Source organism: Vanacampus margaritifer, chromosome 3 (genome assembly GCF_051991255.1).
Source record: "Vanacampus margaritifer isolate UIUO_Vmar chromosome 3, RoL_Vmar_1.0, whole genome shotgun sequence".
Classification (NCBI taxonomy): Eukaryota; Metazoa; Chordata; class Actinopteri; order Syngnathiformes; family Syngnathidae; genus Vanacampus; species Vanacampus margaritifer.
Window position 1 is genome coordinate 3823544 of NC_135434.1, and position 24385 is coordinate 3847928.

Genomic DNA, 24385 nt, shown 5'->3' on the forward strand with positions numbered 1-24385 from the left:
ATATTGATCAAATAAATACAAACAATTGTTAAAATTGTCTCTATTTTATTAAATAATAAGTTGCTGTATTTTAAATTTCAAATTGTAATAAAATTATTCTTTTAAATTAAATAGATTCTTTACATTTTTTCTTTGAATTAAATACAATTTTTGAATTTGAAATGCAACTCTTCCACTGTTCTATTTTTAAAGAATTTCACAAATGACGATTTTGAATGAATTAAACCAAATGTTAATTTTTTCTCGGGCAGCGATTCTCAACTGGACCCAAAAGTGAGTCGCGGACTCATTTTGAATAAGCGATGTATGTTAGTCACATGGGCATTTCCTGCTGTCTTTCAAAGAAGTGAGATGGAGACGAGACCACCAATCCTACCCTGATCTTCACGTGAGTCCTCTTGCGCAACCACTTCTCGCGAGGTTTGGACGGCTTGAACTCGGACACTTCTTTCCCGTCCAGTTCCAGGATGCTGGAGTTGTCGTGCCTCATAACCTGCGAGACACGTTTGCAAGGTGACAGTTACCATATCTGAATGGGGCTTTGTCACGTATTTAATTCATGTGCTCCCAAAAACATATAAATACGTTCAATTTTAAATGTTTGAAGTGTCCCAAAGACGTATTAATATGTATCATTTTTAATGCTAAAGCATTAAAGAAGGCTTTGATGCAGCCTCTGAACTGAAGAGAACGCTTGAAGCAATGGTAGTAGCTACAAAAACGGCCAGCAGGTGGCAGCAGAGTGTAAGAGCTCAACCAGGGCCATGTTGAAAACAAGCTCATTTACCCACAGTTTTCAACAGGAATGTGAATAATGATGAAACTTATATTCTAATGCTAATTGCTGCAAAATGGAAACAGATAGAAATAGAAGAAGAGACTTTAATCTTTCTTTTGGTAGGTGTTTGTTTTCATAGCAATTGAACAAAATATTCTGTGGGCCTTGGAAAATCAGTCAAAATCCAGTAAAACAACAGGGAGCGAAGGGGGATTGCTTCAGTGAAAATGGCTGGGAGTGAATGAGTTAATTAACAAAATGTAAAATGAAAAAATAAAATCTTTTTTTGGTCCCATTTTGTAGTAGTTTTACACTCTCTTGCTTACACAGTTCTCACCCTAGACGAGCTAATTTTAAACCTTCATATATATATTTTTTAATTAAATATTGTTTTGTTTATTTTTGTTTTTCCATTGAAAGATATTCATGTAGGTTGTCCTTATTTTTTTATAGTGGGTGTCAATTATATGCGGATTTTCGCTATTCTTGGTACGGCTGTTCAATTATCACACTCCACAATTAAAAAATCGGCATAATCGTGAACAAAAATAAAAGATTATTAATAATAATTTTGAGTTAAAATTTATATATTTTCACCTTTTTTTACTTGCATAATTTCAAATGATTTTATATATATTTTATTTATATTCTAATGCTAATTGCTGCAAAATGGAAATAGACAGAAATATACTTTTTTCCTGATAAAAGAAGAGACTATAATCTTTCTTTTGGTAGGTTCCATGTTTTTATAGCAATAGAACACAATATTCTGTGGGCCTTGCAAAATCAGTCAAAATCAAGTAAAACAGCTGGGAGCAAAGGGGGTTGCTTCAGTGAAAATGGCTGGGGGTGAATGAGTTAATGATGTTTCTGAGACTGATTTAGCCCCAACCACTAACGCTCTGGTCAAATGTAAACAAATAATTGGTCCGTTGGTGCACACCGACATCAAAATGCCGATGATGCTTTTGAGGTCGAACCTGTCTGAGGAGGAAGGACACCACGTCGGTGGACTCCCAGTAGGACGCGTGGAAAAGATGCGGCAACGCCACAGTGGGGAAGGCGGTCAGCGCGTCGGGGCAGTAGAGCGCAAAGTCCATGCGTTTGGTGCCCCACCAGCGAGCTGCAACTGAGAAAAGAACAGCATGAGTTGCCGGCACTCAAAGATGACATTTCATTTGACAAAAATCAAAGCCCAGCAATCAGCACCAATCCCAGCAGCAGGTGTTGATCTACAGAAGTTTTGTGGAGATAAAATAATTTTTTTTTAAAAAAGACACCGAAAAACCATCAGAGACAAGAGGAAGGTTATTTGATTGAGAAGAAGGGCAGTTAGGAGCTTCCTTGGCCTGGAGGGTCCGGCCGGGTGCAGTACCTTGGTCCACCTCCGCCTGGGAGTCCAGTGAGACCAGATCGCATATAGCCCTTTGCAGGCCGGGAGACAGGCAGCACTCGGACCCGAGACTTTGACTGTCGCACAGAGCGGTCTCGCCGTCCTTCTCGTCGGCGGCTTCTTTGACTTTCTTGCGAGATTTGGGCGGGCTTTTCAGGAAGAATTTGTTTTGGGTTGACAGGGCCAGCTCAGACAAAAGGCCGGAACTTTTGGTCTGACTAAACGCGTCTTTTTGGGCTAAAAAGAAAAGAAGCACGTGAAAAGCAAAACATTGGTACTGCAGCGCATCCGTCTGTAAATAGGATTCTTGTTACAGTGTGTGTGTGTGTGTGTGTGTGTGCGCATGTGTGTGTGTGTGTGTGTGTAAGTGGGTGGGACAATCACACATAAAAGACAACAGGACGTTGGTTGGCCACCAGGATGCATTTCAGCATTGGGAGAAAATGCAAGTTGCATTTAACACTCAAGACAGTGAGACAGACAGAAAGACAGGGGGCGCTCTTGAGTGGATCTCTAACAGGGCCAGGAGGGGACGAGGGTCTTCGTGTCTACCTGCCTAAGCAAATGGTGTGTTTTCTCAGAATGTACAAGAAAAAGTGTGTGTGTGTGTGTGTGTCGGGGGGGGGGGGGGGGTTGACAGTGGTGGCGTTGGGCGAACACTTACTGTTGGCTATGTTGCCGGCAGTGTAACTGTCTGCCATCCCTGACACCTGGCTGGCAATGCTGACCTCACTGGCGCGCCGCTGGCCCCGCGTGAAGGGGCCCGTGACGGGGGACGAGGGGTACGAACTGTCCATGAAGACACCACCATAAGACTGAACAACATCCGCTATTGAGCCAAACAAGGGAGATCCCATTAGACAAGAGACAAAGGGGAAGGGGTCCGAGGTCAGGGTGGGAGCGGGGGTCATGTGATGGTTTCAGAGGCCAAACTGCGATTGGTTTAACTCATTCACTCCCAGCCATTTTCAATGAAGCAACCTCCTTCGCTCCCGGCTGTTTCACTGGATTTTGACAGATTTTTGCAAGGCTCACAGAATATATTTTGTTCTATTACTATAAAAACATGGAACCTACCAAAAGAAAGATTAGAGTCTCTTCTTTCATCAGGAAAAAAAGTATATTTATATCTGTTTCCATTTTGTAGCAATTAGCATTAGAATATAGCTAAGTTTCATCATTATTCACATTCCTGTTGAACTGTGGGTAAATGAGCTTGTTTTCAACATGGCCCTGGTTGAGCTCTTATACTCTGCTGCCACTTGCTGGCCATTTGTGTAATAACTACCATTTCTTCAACTATTCTCTGTAGTTAAGAGGCTGCATCAAAGCCTCCTGTCTGCTCTAACATAAAAAAAAGGATTAAAAACGTATAAATATGTTTTCAGGACAATATTTAAAATAGAACGTTTTTATACGTTTTTGGGAGCAAATTAGTTAAGATCAACTTCTGTTGGACTCTGAAGCATCGTCAAAAGTATGTCCACAAAAAACACATGATGCACGACACAACAGGCAAATGTGCTGGGAAGCACAAAACATGGCAGGAGAGATGTTACGCATTTCAATGTTCAACAAATTGGTGCTTTTTAGGCTAATTCGGTCCAACTGCTAATGTTGACCCGATTACTTTTCGGGGGGAAGGCAAATTATTTAGTTTGCACGACAGTAGACCCACGCATACTTCACATATTTCCTGTTTTTTTTGGGGTCAATATTTAGATATTTTTTGGGGGGGGGGGGGGGGACTACGCCCATTTGTCATGGAAAAAGCATATCAAAGGATTATCTGCATTTTTGAAAGATTTTTTTGGGGCTTTGCAAAAACAAAAACGTACACAAAAAAAAACATTTGTATTTTCCAATGCATTTCAATTTGCTTCTCAAGTCTATCCTCCAACTTGTGCAGCGACCGCGAATGGCGACAGACAACACGGACAGATGAAAGCGGAAGACGAGCAAAGGACGGGTGGAGATGCGCAAGGTGAGGTGACAGGAGAGGCTACACACACTCGGGTGTGGCGGGTGCGGCCTTGAGGGCGCCCTCCTGCCAGTTTAGCACGGGCACGGGGATGCACGTCTCGCTGATGGTCTCCTGACAGCGAAGGGACACGGGCGGCCCGCTGTCAAGTAGCAGCGGGGCGTTGCTCTGGACTGTCTCCACTACAGAGGCCAGGTGAAGGCAAGGAAAGGGGTGGAGAGAAGAGGAAGGAAGAGAGGACAAGGAAGACACAAAAACATATGAAGCAAGAACAAGAGACAAAAGAAAAGTCAAGCCCTGAGTGGAGGCCACGTTTTTTTGGAATCGTTTGGACTCGACTACAGTGGATGATCGGTAATTGGAACGCTACAGCTCCCGTGAGTCGGGAGGACGCCGAGGTAAAAATGGTTCGTGAAGGTAAAAAAGGGTCGTTTGCGTGTACTTCTATGGGTGGTTAATTGGTTAGCTAGCCATTTTCACTGAAGCAACCTCCTTTGCTCCCGGCTGTTTCACTGGATTTTGACAGATTTTTGCAAGGCTCACAGAATATATTGTGTTCTATTACTATAAAAAAATGGAACCGACCAAAAGAAAGATTAGAGTCTCTTCTTTAATCAGGAAAAAAAGTTTATTTCTATCTGTTTGCGTTTTGCAGCAATTAGCATTAGAATATAGCTAAGTTTCATCATTATTTACAAATCTGTTTAGAACTGTGGGGAAAAAGAGCTTTTTGCAACATGGCTGATCTCTTATACTCTGCTGCCACCTGCTGGCCGTTTTTGTAATAACTACGATTGCTTCAACCGTTCTGTGCAGTTGAGATGCTGCATCAAAGCCTTCTGTATGCTCTAGCATAAAAACAAAAAAACATATAAATATGTCCTTGGGACACTTAAAACATTTAAATTAAAACGTATTCATATGTTTTTGGGAGCAAATGAGTTAAAAGTAGCACATCTGTTAAAAGAGTCAGGTTGATTTTCATTTGTGCAGTTCTAGCACCCTCTGGTGGCTAGTTTTTTTTTAATGACGTTTAATTTTCATAAGGGATGTTTTGGCCTTTCTATGTTTAAAATCCCCGCTAATGGTCAAATGAAGGGGCATGTAATACGCTTGTGAACCGAGTCAATATGTGGAGGAACTCAATGTGCGCATGTCCAAATAATGAACCCCTTGCAGGACTGTGACCACATTTGGCTTCCCAACAAGCACAAACAGAAGAAAAATGCTCAATTTTTCTTTTGAGACGATGACTTATTGTTATGTGACACTGATGAAAAAACAGGACGACATCCACATGTGACAATGTCTTATATTCGTGTGTATGTATATGCGCAATGGTAGGCACACGTGACAGCGCGGCTCACCCAGCAGTGTCGAATTTCCGTCCCCTAGCGGGAAGCGTTGGTAGCGGGGCACGTTGAAGGGAGGCAACAGGTGGAACTTCCTCTCCAGAAGAGGCTCCAGGCGCGAGGCGGAAGGATCGGCCGGATGGAACAAGTTGTACACCTGCTGACAAGCCGGCCGGAGCTGGGCCACTAGGGGGGAGGGGGGGGGGGGGGGGTTAGTGGCTTTTTTTACATGGTATTTTCTTCCAAACCCCCCCATGTGTATGACACAGCACGATGGATTACCGTCCAGCATGGGGATGACCGTCTTCCTCAGGGCCAACACCAGACCCAGCGGCGAGCCGAAGAGGAAAAAGTCGGACACTTCAAAGTCCAGCTTGCCGAGCGCGCCTCCGTCTAACATGGTGCTGCTGCTCGACCTGCGCGAGGTGCCGTCGCCCCGCAGGATGCTGGAGTGCAAACTGCAAGGACATTGCAAAGTTAACGCGAGGCGGGGCCAAGAAATCCAAGATTTGATTATTTGATCATGACATCGTTTATTTAGAGCATGGGTCTGCAACCTGCGGCTCTGGAGCCACATGTGGCCCGTGGCTCTTTGTGGATCTCTAAAAAAATGTGATTTTTAAAAAAAAAATGTGAAAAACACTTATGTCCATTTTTTCCTTCATTTTTTTTTTTTAGATTTTTAAGTTTTTGGGATGTCTGCATTCAGTTTCATCCCCCCAAAAATAAAAATGTAAAAATTGACATTTGTATTTTTCACATAGCAATGCTGATATATATATATATTTTTTTATTCTTTAGGTAAAATATTCTTTAAATTAATTAATAATTAAATAAAAATGAATAATTAAATATATTAAAATAAACACCAGAGTCCAAATTTTTAAGTTGTCAGAAAAAGAGACAAAAGGTAGATGAAAAAGGGGTTTACAAAATACCTAAAAAAGTATAATAAATTAACCATAAAAATTAATTAATAATTAATTAAAAATTGACATTTGTATTTTTCACATAGCAACGCTGATATATATATATATATATATATTTTATTCTTTAGGTAAAATATTCTTTAAATTAATTAATAATTAAATAAAAATGAATAATTAAATATATTAAAATAAACACCAGAGTCCAAATTTTTAAGTTGTCAGAAAAAGAGACAAAAGGTAGATGAAAAAGGGGTTTACAAAATACCTAAAAAAGTATAATAAATTAACCATAAAAATTAATTAATAATTAATTAAAAATTGACATTTGTATTTTTCACATAGCAACGCTGATATATATATATATATATATTTTTTTATTCTTTAGGTAAAATATTCTTTAAATTAATTAATAATTAAATAAAAATGAATAATTAAATATATTAAAATAAACACCAGAGTCCAAATTTTTAAGTTGTCAGAAAAAGAGACAAAAGGTAGATGAAAAAGGGTTTTACAAAATACCTAAAAAAGTTTAATAAATTAACCATAAAAATTAATTAATAATTAATTAAAAATTGACATTTGTATTTTTCACATATCAATGCTGATATATATATATATTTCTATTCTTTAGGTAAAACATTCTTTAAATTAATTAATAATTAAATATATTAAAATAAACACCAGAGTCCAAATTTTTAAATTGTCAGAAAAAGAGACAAAAGGTAGATGAAAAAGGGTTTTACAAAATACCTAAAAAAGTTTAATAAATTAACCATAAAAAGAGGAAAAGCAGAAAATTACCAGAAAATTTCCGTGATATTGCCAAAAAATTGTCACAGAATTGAATAAAATAGGTAGAAAACAAAATGTTTAAAAAGTTACCATAAAATGTCCAAAAACAAAAGAAGAAATCCCAAAAATGATCATAAATGATGATTGTCCACAAAATTGCCCAAAATGTCAAAAAATTTATAGCAAAAAAGGCAGAAAAAATGTCCCAATAATGTCCAAAAAAGAAGAGAGGCAGAAAATTACCATAATATGTCCAGAAAATTGCCAACTTTGGCGCTACCTGGACAGGAAGGCCTGATGCTGCTTGATGGTGTCCAGCTCGTAGGTTGACGAGTCGCTTCTCTTGCGCTGCAGCTGCTGCTTCTTGGCGTCGTCGCCCGAGATGGTTCGCGGAATGTCGATGTTGCTGCGGCTCAGGTGGCGGCTGCCCTCCAGGGTGGGCGAAGCGGACCCCTGCCCGCAGTTCATAATGGTCCCCGGCGACAGGAGGTCCTGGTCCTACCAGGGAGGGGTGAGAATTTTTTTTTCAGTGAGCGGATATTGACACGTTTGTGAGGTGTCGTATTGATCACCTGTACACTGACAAGACTGCCCCTCCGGCTGCTATTCTGGCTTTCGGTGACTGTCTGGTTGCTGCTGCACAGAGCGTCGAACCCGAGGATTCCTCCCACACAGTCTCCAATAAGGCAGACCTGAAAAAACATCAAATGGCATCAAAAGAGTACAGTAATTCTGCAGCTATAATCCCAAACCAACCTGTCCGGAGAAGGCGGCCCCGTCCAGAGACTTGATGAAATCGGCGTAGACCTGATTGGCTCTGACGATGACGGTGGAAACGGCTTCCTGGTACTGAGGCGCGGAGGTGGCCAGCAGGGGAAGAGCTGCCAGCGGGATGTGATCTTGGCTGCTGGACAGACAACTTTCGTCGTAGCCGTACGGGCTCAGGCTGCCGCACAAGACGAACGCGAGGTCAGTCGTGTGGAAGACAACAAACAATAAGGACAGCAAAAACTAACAAAATGGCGTTACACTCCAGATGGTTGCATGTACGCATGCAACTTACTTAGACACCAGGGAGAAGGCCTCGGCACAGATGGCGGGACACGGGACGAGGCGGACGGCGAGGCGGCCCAACGCCGCCGGGTAGTGGACGCGCATGACGGAATCGAACGCGGCGCCGATGGTGTTGACATCGGCCTGCTTGCCGCTCTGCTCGCCCCCGCCCGTGTCCAGGATGTTGCCACCGTGCAGGACCAGGACCAGCACGTGGATCTTGGAGGACTGCAGGCACTGTTGGGACGAACTCTCCTGTCGAGTGGAGACAACCGTAAGGTACAACTAGAGAACACAGAATGCTTTAATGCTGATTTTTTTGGGAGACACTTTCTGTGCTATCGCTCTCTTCTGAACAAGAATTAGGGAATTTCAAATGATTTTTTTTTATAGCCAAAAAATTGAGCATGAGTGTGAAAGAATTTACATTAAAGCATGCCATGATGCCAGATGGTTTCTTATTGTTGTTTTTTTATATACTTGTGACAGTTGGTCTTGTTTTCAATTTGTCATTAAAAAAATGTCCATTCGGCATCAGAAACTTTTCGATTTCAGTGAGCCCTCAACATTTTTTTAAGTGCTTTAATCCAAACTCTTTCCAATTTTGTACTCTCTGGACTTTTGACCATTCTTAAAAAGATTGAAGGAATTTCAAAGTGTTTTCGCATTTCTCTATACCCAAATTTGAGTCAGTTCACTGAGCTTCTACATTCAAAATGGTCAAACAGCGAGAGAACAAAACAGTCTGCATTAAAGCATGTCATGATGCCAGCTGGATCTCTTCCCGTTTTGTTTTTGACAGTTGCTTAAGTTTTTGATTTTTCATGAACGACGAGAAGAGACCATACATTATCATGAAGTGCTTTCTTTAATGCAACCTCTTCATCTTTTACAACTTGGCTACATATGACAGCTAAATGTAATTTATTTATAATTTAGTTTCATGTTGTTAAATGGTCAAAACGTCAAGAGCTTACTGAAATCGAAAATGTGTGCATTAAAGCATGTCAATATTCTGGATGGTCTCTCCTTGTTTTTTTTTAATTACTTATAAAAAACTAGAACAACTCTAACAAACAAAACATGAAGAATCCATCTGTCATCGTGGCATGCTTTAATGTGGATTGCTTCCATTTTCAGTGAGCAGGCCAAGTTTAGGAACATGAGACAGCTAAACACAATATGCACTCTAAGATTATTACTGTCTCATGTTGTTAAGTGGTCAGAACTTAAAGAGCTCACTGAAATCGAAACAGTCTTCATTAAAGCATGTCTACTGTCTCATGTTAAGTGGTCAAAACTTTAAGAGCTCACTGAAATCGAAACAGTCTTCATTAAAGCATGTCTACTGTCTCATGTTAAGTGGTCAAAACTTTAAGAGCTCACTGAAATCGAAACAGTCTTCATTAAAGCATGTCAAAATTATGTCTGGGTCATGGATTTTGTATTTTAACTATATTAATTTGAAATATATGCTTTTCACCACAATTTAAAACGGTTCTCAGGTGGCTTAATAAGGCATCTTCATACACACCACATCGCAATGAATTTCATCATGAAAATTCATCCACGTTTCACAAATTCAGGACATCTTTATGTTTGCAATATTGGGGGAAAAACACATCCGATAGGATTTGTATCATGCTGTCGCTTCCCTGGTGTGCCGCCAATAGTCTTACCTTATTCTGTCTTAAGCCGTCTATTGGCGGCAACCAAAATAAGACGAGCGGCTGTTAAGATAACATAACACAAGGTGTAGCAAAAAAAAAACGATACAGCAGCTGAACAGGGAGCGCGATAAAACTGTCTGAGGGGTTGGGTATCACGGATTGGCTTGGGAAGGGGGCGGGGACACTCAGGACTTTCCGTGGGAAATTACAGGGGTGGGCTCACAGGGAACTGGGCGCAAGCTACTTACGCACTGGTGCCGTGTTACTGTGATGCTGGGAATGGGAGCGCTATTGGCTGGGACCCTAACGGAGGCTCGCATCTGAACACAAGAGGACACAAAGTCTCAGGGCTAGACCGGATGGAAAGCCCATTAAGTCCATATTCTTCATAAGGTCCATTTAACAGTATGCGTTTTGTCCTCACTAATACGACAATTCAATTGGGCTGCAACTGGAAGCAGGTGAGAATCTTCCTCTGGAAAACGGAGACTTCCATCCAGAGGTGTGTTTGTGGACACGTACCTCGTCTAGTTTTTCCCCGTCGGTGGCTCTGTCGTAGTCCGCCATGTCCTTGAAGAGCTCGCCTGCAAACACGCCAAACAAAGCGGTCACGGCAAAGGTCGTCCTCACGGATGGTCTCACCACGTCAACATTTTTCTTCGGCGTACCGGAGGTTTCTTCCATGTCGGAAGCCTCGATCTTGTCCATGAGGTCGTTGGAATTCCACTTGGTGATTTGCTTGGGTAAGACCTCCTCGCCATCCGAGAAATCCTCTGCAACACACACATACAAAAGATGAGCATCATTTAGTAAGACGAGAATGGATAAACCCCGGCATTTGATTATTAGTCAGATTTTGACCTGATTTCCAGCCACCCTCGACATCATGAAAATGATCACATGCATTCATTCAGTTGGGAGGCATTTTGAACTGCAATGGCACTATTACGCCACAGTAACGGAGTGGCAGTATTTTGAAAAAGCTGCAAGGCTAAAACTGTCGAGCAAGAACACCAAGAGTAAATATTTATTCTGTAATCAAATAAGTTGTGACTTCCATCCATCCATTTTGTGACGCGTTTGTCCTTGTTAGGGTCACGGATGAGCTGAGCTAAATTGACCAAGTACATTTCATTTGCATAATGTTACAATAGCTAAAAATAATATTAAATAGATATTTGACCATATTGGCCTACTTCTTGGTTGCACAATCTCTTAACACGAGAGCGAGATGGCGAATTCCGTCTTTCCAGACAACAATGCATAAATGAAGCCAAAAATGTGTCGAAAACGGATTAATTTTGTCACAAAATAATGAAGATAAGCGGTAAAGACTTCAATATTGATCATTATTATCTTTTTTTTAAAGGCAGATTTTCTGGAAATTTCTATTTCAATGGAAATGTATAAAAAAAAAATTGGGTGTTTTTTTTGCATATCGTCTATTTTACTTCTGTCCACTACCATTGACAAACACAGGAAACAGGAAAAATAAACTGGATACACGAGTTCACATTTTATTTGAATTTTATTGTTTTGCCATTGATTCAATAATAATCTACCTATAGTTCATTCATTTCCAAAATCATGTTTTTTTTGCTGTCGGGTAGAATTCTCGCTTCTCTAAAATCAATGCTTTCCATGAGTAAAAAAAAAAATAAAAAAATCCATTGCTAATTTTATTCACAAAAAATAATAATTTGCTATTTATTAAGCTGTCACTGATTACTTTGATTTCTCAGACAGTTTGTTATAAGGATTTTTTTCCAATACTTTAAATTGATTAATAATGTATAAAAGTAATAGATGACATGGTAATAGTATCGCTTTATGGAGAGAAAAAAACCCTGAAATTGACCATATTTGGTCATATAGCGACTTTCCGCCCAACAGCAATAATGTGCAAAGTGCTTACAAGGCTTTGTAACTGGCAAATTGCCTTTATGAAACACTAACGCCCACTTAAAGCCATCTACTGTAGACATTCCTTTATTGTGTCAAGGTGATACAGTCACCTCCTCATTGTGTCTCAATGTAACAGAAAGATACATAAATGTAGATATGTCTGTATGTATGGTAACTCGGGGTGTTTAACGGTGCGTGTACTCATCTTAATATTTTTCATGCGTTCCGTAGGCACAAGCAGTTTCCGCACACACTTTACTGTACATATATTAGGCAACAAGAGTGTAACTGCCATCCACTCTCGTCACAAGCCTGCCCTAAACGATAAGACTGATCCTCCAAAACTTGTTGCCACACGGAAAGCCAATTATTATCTGACAATTGTATGGTTTTCTTATATTCTATTTGACATGTCATTGAATCTGTTCCAGTGACGCATTTCCTATGAGTGAAGCTGGCTTGTTCTTCCTGTATTGCGTGGGCTTCCTCCCACATTCCAAAAACATGTATTTGATTTTAGATTGTTCTTAGGTGGGAATGTGAATGCTTGTTTGTCTATATGTGCTCTGAGCTGGGCAATGCTCCAGCACAACCGTCGCATTAATAAGGACGAGCGCTATAAAAAAAAAAATGGATGGATGAATCTGTTCTCTTCCTGCAACCCAATGCGAGCTGAAGCCTCCCCTCAAAACCAAAGCGTGATTTTATTGCTGGCGTTACACCCCTAATGACAAATAAAATGTGTCTTGTGATGTTGGGTTTTTGTTTTATTGTGAAGACTGCACGTCATTCAAACAACGCCACACAAACGATAAGGAAGCATTTATTGCTTGCCGGGGTGTATCATGGCAGTGAGTGTGATTTATAAACTTTTGACATTCCAGCCAGCCACTTGGCCCGAGTCCTGGGACAAAGTCCTCCGGCGGGGTGGAAGGACGTAGGAGGTGGATAGGGGAGGGGGGGGAGGAGTAGGTTTATTTCAACTGCAGCCCAAAGCATGCTGGGTATCTGGGAAGCTTAAGAACTGATCTGTGGTTAGAAAGATGCATGCAGAGTCAGCTTCCTGGAAAAAGGCTTGGATGAAAACACTTCTATGTATAGACAGTCGTGCGCTTTTCCACGAGATCCGATACAAGACCTGTGGAAATACTTCCGATGATCACATCAAGTTTACAATTGTTAACTTTGTCACACCGAGGGGGAGCAAAAGCAGTTGTACACTATTTTATCTTATTTATCTAAGGAAGGGATGGAGGGTGTAAGGAGGAAATTGAGGATGGATCGAAGGATGATGGATGGATTGATTGACTGATACTTTGTAGGTCCAAGAAAGCAAAGAAGGGATGGAGGGAAAGAGTAAGGGAGGAGGAATGAATTGAGGAAGGAAAAGGGATGGAAAGACAGGAGGGAGGAATGATAGAAGATAAAGAAGGAAAGATAGATAGTAGGGGGAACAGATTGAAGGACGTTAGGAAGAAAGGAAGGAAAAAATCTAAAAGATGGTCGGTGGGAAGGAAGGATGAGGAAGGGGAAGATGGAACGAAGGGATGGACAAAGGAAGCACGGAGGAAAGGGCAGAATGAAGAGAAGGAGGGAATAAGTAAGGAAGAGAGGGAGATCTCATAGGAAGGAAGAAAGAAATTAGGTAGGAAGAAAGAATAACAAGGGAAGGCTAGGAAATGGGAAGGAATGAGGAAAAAAGAAAGAAAGAAATATTTAGCCAACACAAATGTAATGCCTATTACTGCCCCCTACAGGCCTGGAGTATCATGTCTAACTTTCCAATTCAAGAAATCTGTTCCAATCTTGTATTGGATCGTGGTCGAATAGCGCCAACCTTCCTCTTCACGCCTTGGCTCTCTTAGCGCCTTACCGTGAGCGTCGAAGAACTCTTCGTCCTCGCTGTCGTCCGAGTCCCGCGCAATGCTCTGCATCCTCCACTCTGAGATGCTGTGTCGGGACGGGCTCACTGCGAAGGGACACAATAATGGACGTCACAATGAACTCACATTTTGATGGAAATCCACATTTTTTGAATGTATAATTTTTTTTAACTCTCACACATGCTTTAAAATTGAAACACATTTAAGCATAATACAAAACATGTGGAACATGTTTGAAATTGTTTTGCCGTCAGATATTCTTTCACTGATATTTGTTTTTAACACCCTCTGCCAACCTAGCACAAAGATATGTTGCACCACCGCCTACACACATGGTGTTATATAAATATGCAACAGGCTCATGCGCACAGCTGCCTGGCAGTTGGACCGCTCGCTGGTCAGAATGAGGAAATTGTCAGGTCTGGTCCATCATGGCGGAAAGGAGGTTACAGCTGGAGCTGGACTGGGATGTCATGCTGCTTCTAATAATAGGCCTGCGAGGAACCACCAGTGTGTGTGTGAGTGGGTGTGTGTGTCTGGGCGCAGGTGGCAGGCAGCCCCCCCTCTGACACCTGCCAATGGAGGGGGTTGAGCTGCTGCTGTGGTTGCTAAAAATAGCCCAGTTGGAATCCAACATGTTGCAAACAGTTATGTAATACACCGAAGCCCCGCCCATTTGTGGTTCATTCACTTTCACCACATTATATAATCATAAAAAATGTCATCAATTCTCACCATACTTTTTAAGACCTTGAAAACGCTGGGTTTTTAGAATAACTGATTTTTAAAAATCAAATCAAGACTTTTCAAGGCTTCGTGGACCCCCCGCCCCCCCCCCCCCCCTCCACCCACTCATGCTAATGCTATGCTAAAAATCATACACTATCAGGAAGAAGCAACTCTCACCTCCTCGCTTTGAGGAGCGAGAAGAGCGCGAGGAGGTGGACCACTGCTTGGTGAGCATGCCGCGGGGCTGCAGCGTGTTCGCAGCCGCGCCGCTGACCGCCACCTCCGCCTCCGCCACCTCCTTGGCCTCCTGCTCCTTGGCCGGAGGGGGCGTGTCCCCGTTGGCCTCGGTGGCCTCCTCCACCTGGCAGAACTGCGCCATTTTCCTGGCCAGGGTCAGCTGGGTCTCCAACTCCAGCTGCCTGATGTCCTCCATGGTCAGACCGCACCACTCGTCTTGCCAGCACCAGGCCTGCCGGTGGGCGCGTACCATTACTTTTCTTAGTCCTAAAAGAAAGGAATACGACAAAATAATGGTAACTAGAGAATGCAATTTCGATTGAATAACTCGAAAAATTACGTACCAACATCATGGATGAATCTCTCAATCTTGGACTGCATGCCCCAGTAGCGGAATTCCACCTTGCACAGCTTGTAGGCGCACATGATGGGCATCCTGCCCGGGTTGTTGTTGTACTCTTCGATCCAGTCGTCCAGCAAGGGGCCCCGCTGGGTCTTGGCCGACTTGTACAGCCGCGGGTCCTCCTCGGCTTTGTACTCGTGGGGAGCGATGGGGTCGGTCACTATGTCGATGGGGTCTGCCGTTAAAAAAGAAACAGAAAAAGGGGTTAAAATTTGAAATAATGAAATTAAATTAGAATTTTTTTTTTTTTAAAGCTAAATAGGATATAATTAATACAAAATTTGAAATAATCCTAAAAATAAATAAAAACATGCAAAATAAATTTTCAAATATATATAAAAAAACTTCAATACATTTGTAAATGTACAGAAATAAAAAAATATATATAACTGTTTTAAACACCATAATAAAAAACAAAATTCTTAAAAATGCTTATAAGGATATCCCATTTTCCCCAAATTAATATTTAGAAAAAAATACCCCCCAAATAAGAAAAAAATCAATAGCGTTTTGATACTCCAAAAAAAACAAAAATTAAATAAGTTATTCAATTATATAAAATAGAATCCAGTATTTAAAACTATTTAAATTATATAATTTTTTTAAAATAACATAATGCTGTGCATTTTCTAAATACCATACAATAAAATGTAATTTCGTATAAAATTCTTTGACTGACCAAATTGCAGGGGCCGAGACCATTAGCTTTTCATTAAAATAAAATTTTGCTAACAGGCATTAAAAGCAGCGTTTTAACTTTAATGCCAATCAGTGACAGGCGTAAAAAATGCCACTTACAAGTGTTGTGCGATCCTATCAACTAAAACAAAACAAATTCAATACTTTTCAAATTACGGTACATAAAAACAAGTCAGTAATATTTATCTAAAATACACCCCCCACAAAAAAAAAATATCTATGCTTTTTTAAAAAAAAAAACTTAAAAAGAATCAACATATTTAAATATACATTTAAAAATACTACAATTTATTTGGGGGCAAAAAAACAGGAAAAAAAACACAAGCTATATTGCTTATAATTATTATAAAATAACTTTATTTCTATCACTCCAAAGCACAACAAACATAATACTATTGCCAATGGCACTTCAAGTACTCCTCCGAGCTTCACTATGAGGACAAAAAAAGCATTGCAGTAGCATCCATTAGCCACAAGTGGGCCTCAGCAGCACTTCATGTGGAAAACAGGAAGCGATTTGATTTGAAGTCAATATTGCCCATCCCTATGCAGCATTAGTGAAAAAAATGCAGCATGAAGTGTTTGTTGCTTTCTGGCCTTACCGACGCTCCTCTGCCTGTTGTCGGCGGCCGACATGTTGAAAACGTCTGGCTGATTGCCGGTGTCGCTCATGTAGTACGTCTCGATATCGATGGAGAACTTCTCCACGAAGGGGCATGTGTATCTGAAAGGACCACACAGGGAACAAATTCTGGTTATTCATACTGTAGTTTGAGTCTTAAAACACCCATCCGCATGCTGTAATCACATTGAAATACACTTTTTAACACATTGCAATAGTATTTCAATGCCAGAAATCTGTATCTTAAACACACACACACACAAAAAAAAGTTCTACCCTTATTAGTTTTGTCTCTGAAATATGCACCCACCGCGCCCCCCATAATATTACAACTCTTTTCTCAAAAATATACAGCTAGTAAGATTCCAACTTTTTCCTTTAACATATGAATTTAATGAAAATATTTAGTTTGTTTCTCCAAAATTATTTTCTCTCTTAAAAATAAAAATATTTGGACCTAATAATGTTCTTGAAGATAATTAAACTTTTTCCTGGGAATACACAACTTGATTCATGTACACTACGGACTTTTTGTTGACATTTTTTTTTTGGGGGGGGGGGGGGGGTATATTTTCTATTTTTCTTTGCAAATATACAACTTTTACAATTTACTTCTCAAAAATATACAATCCCATTCTTGTAAGATTCTCGAGACAAAAAAAAAATCTTAAACATCTTAACTTGAAGATGTGCACATTTTTATGACAAAAATACAACTATTATTGTTTTGGGTTCATCTAAAAAACACAAAAATTCTTGAAAATATACGACTTTCATTTTTTTAAGTTGATAATTTTCTTCTTAAAAATATATAATCTAATTCTTGTAAGATGATCACTTTTTTTTCTCTAAGATTCAAACATATTTTCTCAAAAATGTGACGTCATTTTGAAATATTCAACTTTATTCTCAACAATATACGATTTATCTAGAAAAAGACTTCACGTCTTAATAGCTTCATTATTTTTTTTTTTTTTATCAACGACTACTCTCATAAGGTTACTACAATTGTCTTATTAAAATATACAGTGAGATAATTGTCAAAGGTCATATACATATAAAGTTTCCAAAAAAATGTTTGAAATATTACTTTTGCTCAGCGAAACACAACTGTACTGTGTTGACCTAGCAATCCTTTGTACAATAAATGCAAAAAATGGTCACTTTCATGAAAGTTTGGACTTGGGAATATGTTGTAAATCCAGCAATTACTTGTGGCTGCTGAAACTCTCACCGCGTGCGCGTGTAAGGGTAGGCGTTCCAGGACTCCTCTTCCACCCTCAGCGCCGCTTTGGGCAGGATGGAGCGGAACCAGCTGGGAATGTGCATGCCAATGTGGTAAACCTTGTGTGTGTACTGGCCCGTCCCGCCCGGTCCGTCCGTGTACGGTTTGTTTTTTAGGATCTCCACGCCGCTGCCCTCGCCGCAGCTCTCCTCGCGGCTTTTTTTCTGCCACGAAAAGAAAAATCATCAAACATGGAACCCTAGCACTCAGAAAACCTTCAAAGAGATTTTCAGTACTTTATGCTAATGTCAAATGAAAAGTAGAGTGTTAAGAAAACACAAAAATATTAAGGAGAAATGTGCTTCTTTTTTTTTTTTAGCTCATACTTTTGTCACCAAAAAGGTTTTGCTGTCCACGATATCGGCTCCAAATAATCTTATGTCATTTCTAATACTGCGCAGGGAACTCTTTGAAAACATGCAGTCAGTCCATTTTGATCTCTAGCTTCTGTCCCCAAATATGGTTTGCTTGCCCTTAAAACCGCCTGGCCTATATTAGCACTGAGCCCTTTCCGTACTGGATCTCTGTGCATTTTGCGTCTGGGTGGTACGAGCGGCGCTGCGTCTGCGTTGCTGTAGAGAGCGGCGCCTGCGGCTAATGAATGACCTGTCATCGGTAACGAGGTCTGCTAGGCCGGCCGCTCAGTGTTCTCCTCCTCCTGCAGACGGGGCTGATTCATCGCGTGGCCTCTCCTCTGTTTTCCCCTCCCTAAATTGACTGCAGGAATCAAGTCTGGCAATTAACTCCTGACTTGCTGCTGCGCTTAATGCAGCACAATGTTTGAATTATTTTCTAAATATGATGGCAGTGAACTCAACTCACTTCACAGCAAGCAGCAGTTTGGCGGATAGTGAAAAATAATCTTGAAAAAAGAAGCAATGTGTGTGTTATACTGCCCCTAGGTGGCCAAGGCGTGCACACCAGATGGATCAGCACAAGCGCCATTGAACTGAAGCAAAATATGTGGCAGCAATTGTTAAATTATTTACATTCTATTTAATTTATATGGTTTTATAAAGAACAATATTATAGTGTGCTATTTTCTTGATAAAAAAAAACTACATTAGAAATGTTTTGTTTTTGGGGGGGGAGTCTGGAGCGGATTATTTGCATTACAATTCATTTCAATCAGAGATGGCAAATCCAGGTCCAGAAAGTAAAAACCCTGCCACAGTTTGGCTTTAGCCCGTGGTGCTAGCTAGCTAGCTTGTTCCTATGGTGCTCGTTTACCTGTTAGGGAGCTAGCTAGCTAGCATCAGGGGCTAAAGCCAAACTGTGGCAGGGTATTTACTTTCTGGACCTGGATTTGCCACTTCTGATTTCAATAGAGTTAGATATACAAATATCACTATTATTTCTGGGGAAGTTGATGCAAGTTAGTGTTGCTGTTATAGTTTGGTATTAGGAGAAATAAAACAATTTCCAGAAGTGAAAAAAAAACAAAAAAACATCTATTAAAATTGGGAGTTGGATTTTTGAGAAAAAAAAAATCTGAGCTTTTATTTTAACAGTTTTTATTTGCTTCTGCTGTTTAAGCCTGTGTCATGTTTTGGCCAAGCCGCTGTCAAGTCATCACTAACTAAAACGGCGTCAACGCGAAAGGCTTCTGCTGTACGTGTCAGGGAGTCACATCCTGTTTTTTTGGGGGGGGAGTTTGGTGCAAGTTAGTTCATGGAGTTTCCTGATTGAGATGCAGAGACGAGGCCGCCATATTTAATTTCTCACCCGAACCTGACGGCGGCGAGGATGAATTCAAAATGAGTCGTCACGGGGACGGCAAGCGGAAAGAGGGGACCAGGTACGGAGACACAGTGACGAAGCCTACATTTGCTGCTGTTGCCGTGGAAACCAGGCAGCGACAGAAGATCTACATGAGGAGTGGGCAAACTTTGCCACTCTAGGCCCAAACAGGACTTTTTTTGGGGGGGCAGGAGATGATGTTAATTTTTTTTTTTTTATGCATTTAACAGTTTTATTTATTACCTAGTTAGCCAAAACTAATTCAATTATAACTAATTGACCAATGACTAATAACTGAAAAATATTTAATGCATTTTTACATTTTTATTTCAACAGATAAATTAACAAAATAATATGAGGAATACAAAAAATATTTAAAATGTAATATTACTACTTCTCCTATTTCTGTTTCATATATAATAAACGGATCAATAATATTGTGAAAAAGTTAAATGTTTATACAAAATGTTATATTTGACGATTTTTTTCATTATTCACAATAAATAAAACATATTTTTTTTATTCCCAATAAAACTACGGTAGCTCATTTTCTTTAGCTAGATTAATAGAAATGAGAAAATAAATGAAAAATTGATAAATACAAATAAAATTAATAACACTTAAATAAAGCAATTTTACAGAGAAAACCAACTACATTAATGCAGCAAATACTACGGTACGCTTGATAATGTAAGTACTGTGAGGCCAAACGTCAACCAACCCTCTTCACTTTCCCTTCCACCTCCATCCCTTCCTCTCTCTCTCCCTCTCACTTTTTTGCCGTCAACCCCTCCTGACCGCTGGCACGCTGCTGCTGCTGATGTCACGGTTGCCACGGAGACGGCAGCCTCCCATCAACGAGGCGGTGCGGGTCAGGGGGAAAGGTAACTACAGGCCACTGGCGTTAACGGCTCCCCTCTTTTGCATGCCGGACGCATCGGCATGCAAAACATCAGAGAGGAGGGGGGGGAGCGAAATTGAGAATTCCTGGAATCATTTTTGCAAACGTGAGTTTTGGGTCGACTGCTTTTGGGGTTGATGACTCATGTTCCCGACCGTGACATTTTAATAAAATTGTTGTTATGAACACCTAAAAGACTACAAGTCCAAGTGTTTATTACGTAAACGACTTGAATTGAGTCCGATAAAAAAAGTTTTTTATATTTTGCCTTTATTTTTAGCATACATGGTAAATGTGTTAAAAAAAATGGGAAGAGGATAATTGCGTATTAAATCGCAAGCACACCAAAATAAATACAAATTCACACGGTGTGTGGTGTGAGGGTGTGTCCACGGTCTTTCATGCCAAGGGCCCCACCGAGGGTCACGACTCTTGACTAGCAGGATTTTAGCGTACACAGCAGCTCTAAATAAAAATGTCTCAAAGGTAAAAAGGGTAGACAGTAGAGTAAAGTAAGTCCGCCGTTAAATAATGCAGACGGTTATGACGAGTCGGCCTTTCTCCCCCGTGTGCAGCGGATCAGCTGGCAGCACCGCTGGATTAAAATAAATCCTCCGGCATGTGCGCACAACCAAATGAGGAGGAAAAAATGCACAATTTTTTTTGCTGCATATCAAATCAGAGGTGGCCACCTGCGTCTAATTTTGGGCGTCTTCCAGCTCTAAAACCACCTCTTAATACAACCGCTATTATGTCGCAATGATAGAAACCATCCATTCATCCATTTCCGTGACCGCTTATTCCTCACAAAGGTCGCGGGGGTCGCTGGAGCCTATCCCAGCGGCCTTCGGGTAGTAGGCGGGGTACACCCTGAACTGGTTGCCAGCCAATCTAGGGCACAGAGAGACGAACAACCAGTCGCACTCAATCACACCTCGGGACTATTTAGAGTGTTCAATTAACCTGCAATGCATGTCTTTGGAACGTGGGCGGAAACCGGAGTACCCGAAGAAAACCCACACAGGCACGGGGAGAGCATGCAAACTCCACCCAGAAAGGCTGAAGCCCGGACTCAATCTCACGTCTTCTGCACTTGGAGGCGGACGTGCTAACCAGTCAGCCACCGTGCCGCCATTATAGAAAACATTAATACTAAAATAAAAACTATAAGAGTGAGCAACTGTGCCACATAAAATTTATAAATTTATATAACATGACTAAAATTTTAAATAAATAAAACATCATACTCAAGTGTGCAAAATAACTGATAAAAAAATCTAATTATTTGAAAATAGGCGCTTTCCCTGTCTGACTTTCATCTATATATACTGTACGTATATGACGAGTGACCCGACTTAAAGAGTTTTTCATTTTTGAAGAATTGTTAAATAAAAATTATTCAAAAAAGAAGCCTGACCTGTTTATTGTCAGTCCCAGTTGACATTTACTGTCAAATTAAAAAAAACTAAGAGAATTGCATTTGTAATTAAAACAGCTACATAACACTTGGCTTTAAAGTTAGCTAGCTTAATGCTAACATATATACTTATATGCTATTGCATTATTGCAGTTTAGTAAGTTAGTTGTGAAACTTTCCTTGGTGTGTGTGTCTCTCTATGTCTGAATTACTGCCTCTAGGGGGCGGAGGCACGCACGCCAGCAGGAGCAGCACAATGTCCATTGAACGGAAGCAAAAAAAGTGTGGTAAAAATTGTGTCATTTCTTTACATTCTGTTTATGTATGTCATAAGTGTATGATTTCAGAAAGTACAATACTATAGAGTGGTATTTTGTTGGTAGTTTTTTTTTTTTCAATGGGCAAACTTTTTTTTCTTTTTCTTCTGCTCAAATAGTGGAATTGGCATCGGCCTCAAAAAATCCATATTGGTCAGACCCTACTTCTGATTGTGTTTAGGCCTTGCTGACCTTGACCACCTACCACGTGGCACCTCACCTGGATCATATAGAGCTGGGCGATGCGGTACTCCTCCACACTCATGGGCATGGGGATGCGGTACTCCTTGATCAGCATGGTGGAGGGTGGGGTGGGGTTGGAGTGGGGCTAAGGTGAAGACTGGCAGGGAAAAGTGGGGTCGGGAAGAAGGCAAGGGAAGAGGGGGGGAAGGGAGAAACTCGGGTTTCCTACGAGCGAGGCGTCAAATCAGCCACTCCGACGTCCTCATGGATGGCTCCTGTAAGGGGGGGAAGAGATTTAGATCCCATCAGAAAAAGTTTGAAAACGCTCAAATAGCATGCACGGCTCACAGTGAGCTGTGCTCCGTATGCGCTCCCTCTCCATCCAGCATAAGCGCTTCCCTCGATAAACTTCTCTACTTATACTCGGGGTCGATGCCTAGCGTGTGTGTGAGGTCCTCACAAGCGTCCCTGGACCTTGGGCTCCGTCACATGGGGGGTGGGGGGGGGGCATTCAGCAATAAGAGGGATTAGAGTTTTAGTGGGGAGCATTGCGTAATGTTCTCAGAGCACCCCCACCCTCAACAATTGCACAAATAGCCGCCTTGAAACAAGCACGCGCTGGGCACAAGGCGAGGGTGGTGCTTGTACATACGCAACGTGTGGGTGGCGCGAGTTAGGTAGGATGCACAGTGGATATAAAAAGTCTACACACCCCTGTACCAAAGGTAGTGAGTAAAAAAAAAGAGCATCAGGAAAAGAAATCATCAAGAAAAGAAAGAAGAAAGGGGCACTTAAGTACATTAACAAAGTATTTGCACTTGTGCATGTTTTACCCGGGTCCGTTTTTTGGGACCATTCAGCACTCGCGAATTAAGAAATGGCGACCTACACCTCCAAATGTGACTCGCAAGCATTGCATAAGCTTCACATCCACCCATTCCTGAGCATATTTCCCTGGCGGCAGGCCCATAATCGCCGTGCTAATAGGCCCACCGTGTTATTTATCCGGCAAACAAAGGCCAGCTTTGGTGCTGGCACCTGGAGTTGCACGGGAGGGGGGGGGGGGATGAGGGGGCTACTCTTACGTGTCCTAAGTGGATGCCTCACACCACTTAAGCTTGCGGGCACATGCAGGCAAGCAAGTGCTAACCAAATGGACTACATCGGTGCCTTGAGATAGGACCAATATGAAGTAGAAAAAGAAGAGAATTTATTGATTTAGAACTTTTAATTGACCCAAAACTTAGGTAGAGAGGATTCATTGGTTGCCAACGATGAACTTTTTAAAATGATACAACACAATTATTTATTGCAAATATATTTTCAGACCTCCAAGCTAGCTCGTGGACCCCCAGGGAGCATCCTGAGTGGGCACAAAGCATGATTTGAGCTCACAAGCGAGCGCTTACCTAACTGACTACTGTACCTGTTTTTTTTTGGGGGGGGGGGGGGGGGAGTAATACATCATCAGCGATTTGCAGGGGACGAAAAAAAATACATCCAAAAATCAGAACAGGATGACATGTTTTTGCTGAAAATAACCGTCCACTTGGGACAAGCTGGGATAAAAGTAGGCTAGCGGAAGTTGCCGCAAGGAAAGCCCGCGGCACCAAAACCCGAGAGGTCTCAAGACCAAAGAGGCTCAATTTAGCAGGGAAGGTCGCAGGGCTTGGGAGCCCTAACCTCATTGTTATGACGCGCAATTTCATCTCAACTTTATCATAATATCTCGTTTACTTGGCACAAGGCTTAAACCCGGAAGAGAACATTTTTATTCAGCTGAAAGAAGAGATTCAGTTCTATCTTTGAAAAAAAATGATGATTCATTGTAAATTAATTTGTGGACCCCAAGATAAAGCCCAGTGGGGCCCGGTTTGACAACCACTGCCCTAATCTATACATACAATCTCCTGCTACAGCAGCACAACAAATCGCTCAACACAAGCGTCCCTTTGTACAGTAAATCCGTTTCTCCTACTTTCCCATGGAGCTCAATACAGATGTGAGACCTGTAACACTCCAGAGCGTGAGCGCTGCGCTTGACCCAGAAAAAAAAAAACCTCACACTCTCACACACACACACAACACACGGAGGGTAAAAATAGCTCCGTCA

At 41.2% G+C, this 24385-nt stretch overlaps 1 protein-coding gene across 10 annotated transcripts in view; it reads right to left on the bottom strand.

Annotated features, from left to right (window-relative positions):
- Positions 1-24385, bottom strand: part of LOC144048394 (membrane-associated phosphatidylinositol transfer protein 2-like) — a 48634-nt gene that overhangs the window by 8991 nt on the left and 15258 nt on the right. For 2 of the 10 annotated variants that reach the window (XM_077560295.1, XM_077560292.1), the window contains exons 2-21: positions 22310-22547; positions 17664-17878; positions 16410-16531; positions 15050-15283; positions 14646-14972; positions 13730-13825; positions 10620-10724; positions 10474-10535; positions 10200-10271; positions 8292-8536; positions 7985-8174; positions 7801-7920; positions 7509-7726; positions 5787-5962; positions 5520-5690; positions 4182-4334; positions 2836-3000; positions 2154-2408; positions 1759-1907; positions 377-493 (exon numbers count right to left, since the gene is read on the bottom strand). In XM_077560295.1, the coding sequence (XP_077416421.1) occupies positions 377-493; positions 1759-1907; positions 2154-2408; positions 2836-3000; positions 4182-4334; positions 5520-5690; positions 5787-5962; positions 7509-7726; positions 7801-7920; positions 7985-8174; positions 8292-8536; positions 10200-10271; positions 10474-10535; positions 10620-10724; positions 13730-13825; positions 14646-14972; positions 15050-15283; positions 16410-16531; positions 17664-17878; positions 22310-22387 (3270 nt within the window). In that variant the 5' untranslated portion in view covers positions 22388-22547. Of the gene's footprint in view, positions 1-376; positions 494-1758; positions 1908-2153; positions 2409-2835; positions 3001-4181; positions 4335-5519; positions 5691-5786; positions 5963-7508; positions 7727-7800; positions 7921-7984; positions 8175-8291; positions 8537-10199; positions 10272-10473; positions 10536-10619; positions 10725-13729; positions 13826-14645; positions 14973-15049; positions 15284-16409; positions 16532-17641; positions 17879-22309; positions 22548-22620; positions 22760-24385 lie in introns of those variants that run through there. The other 8 variants (XM_077560294.1, XM_077560296.1, XM_077560297.1 and 5 more) reach the window with 8 other exon arrangements.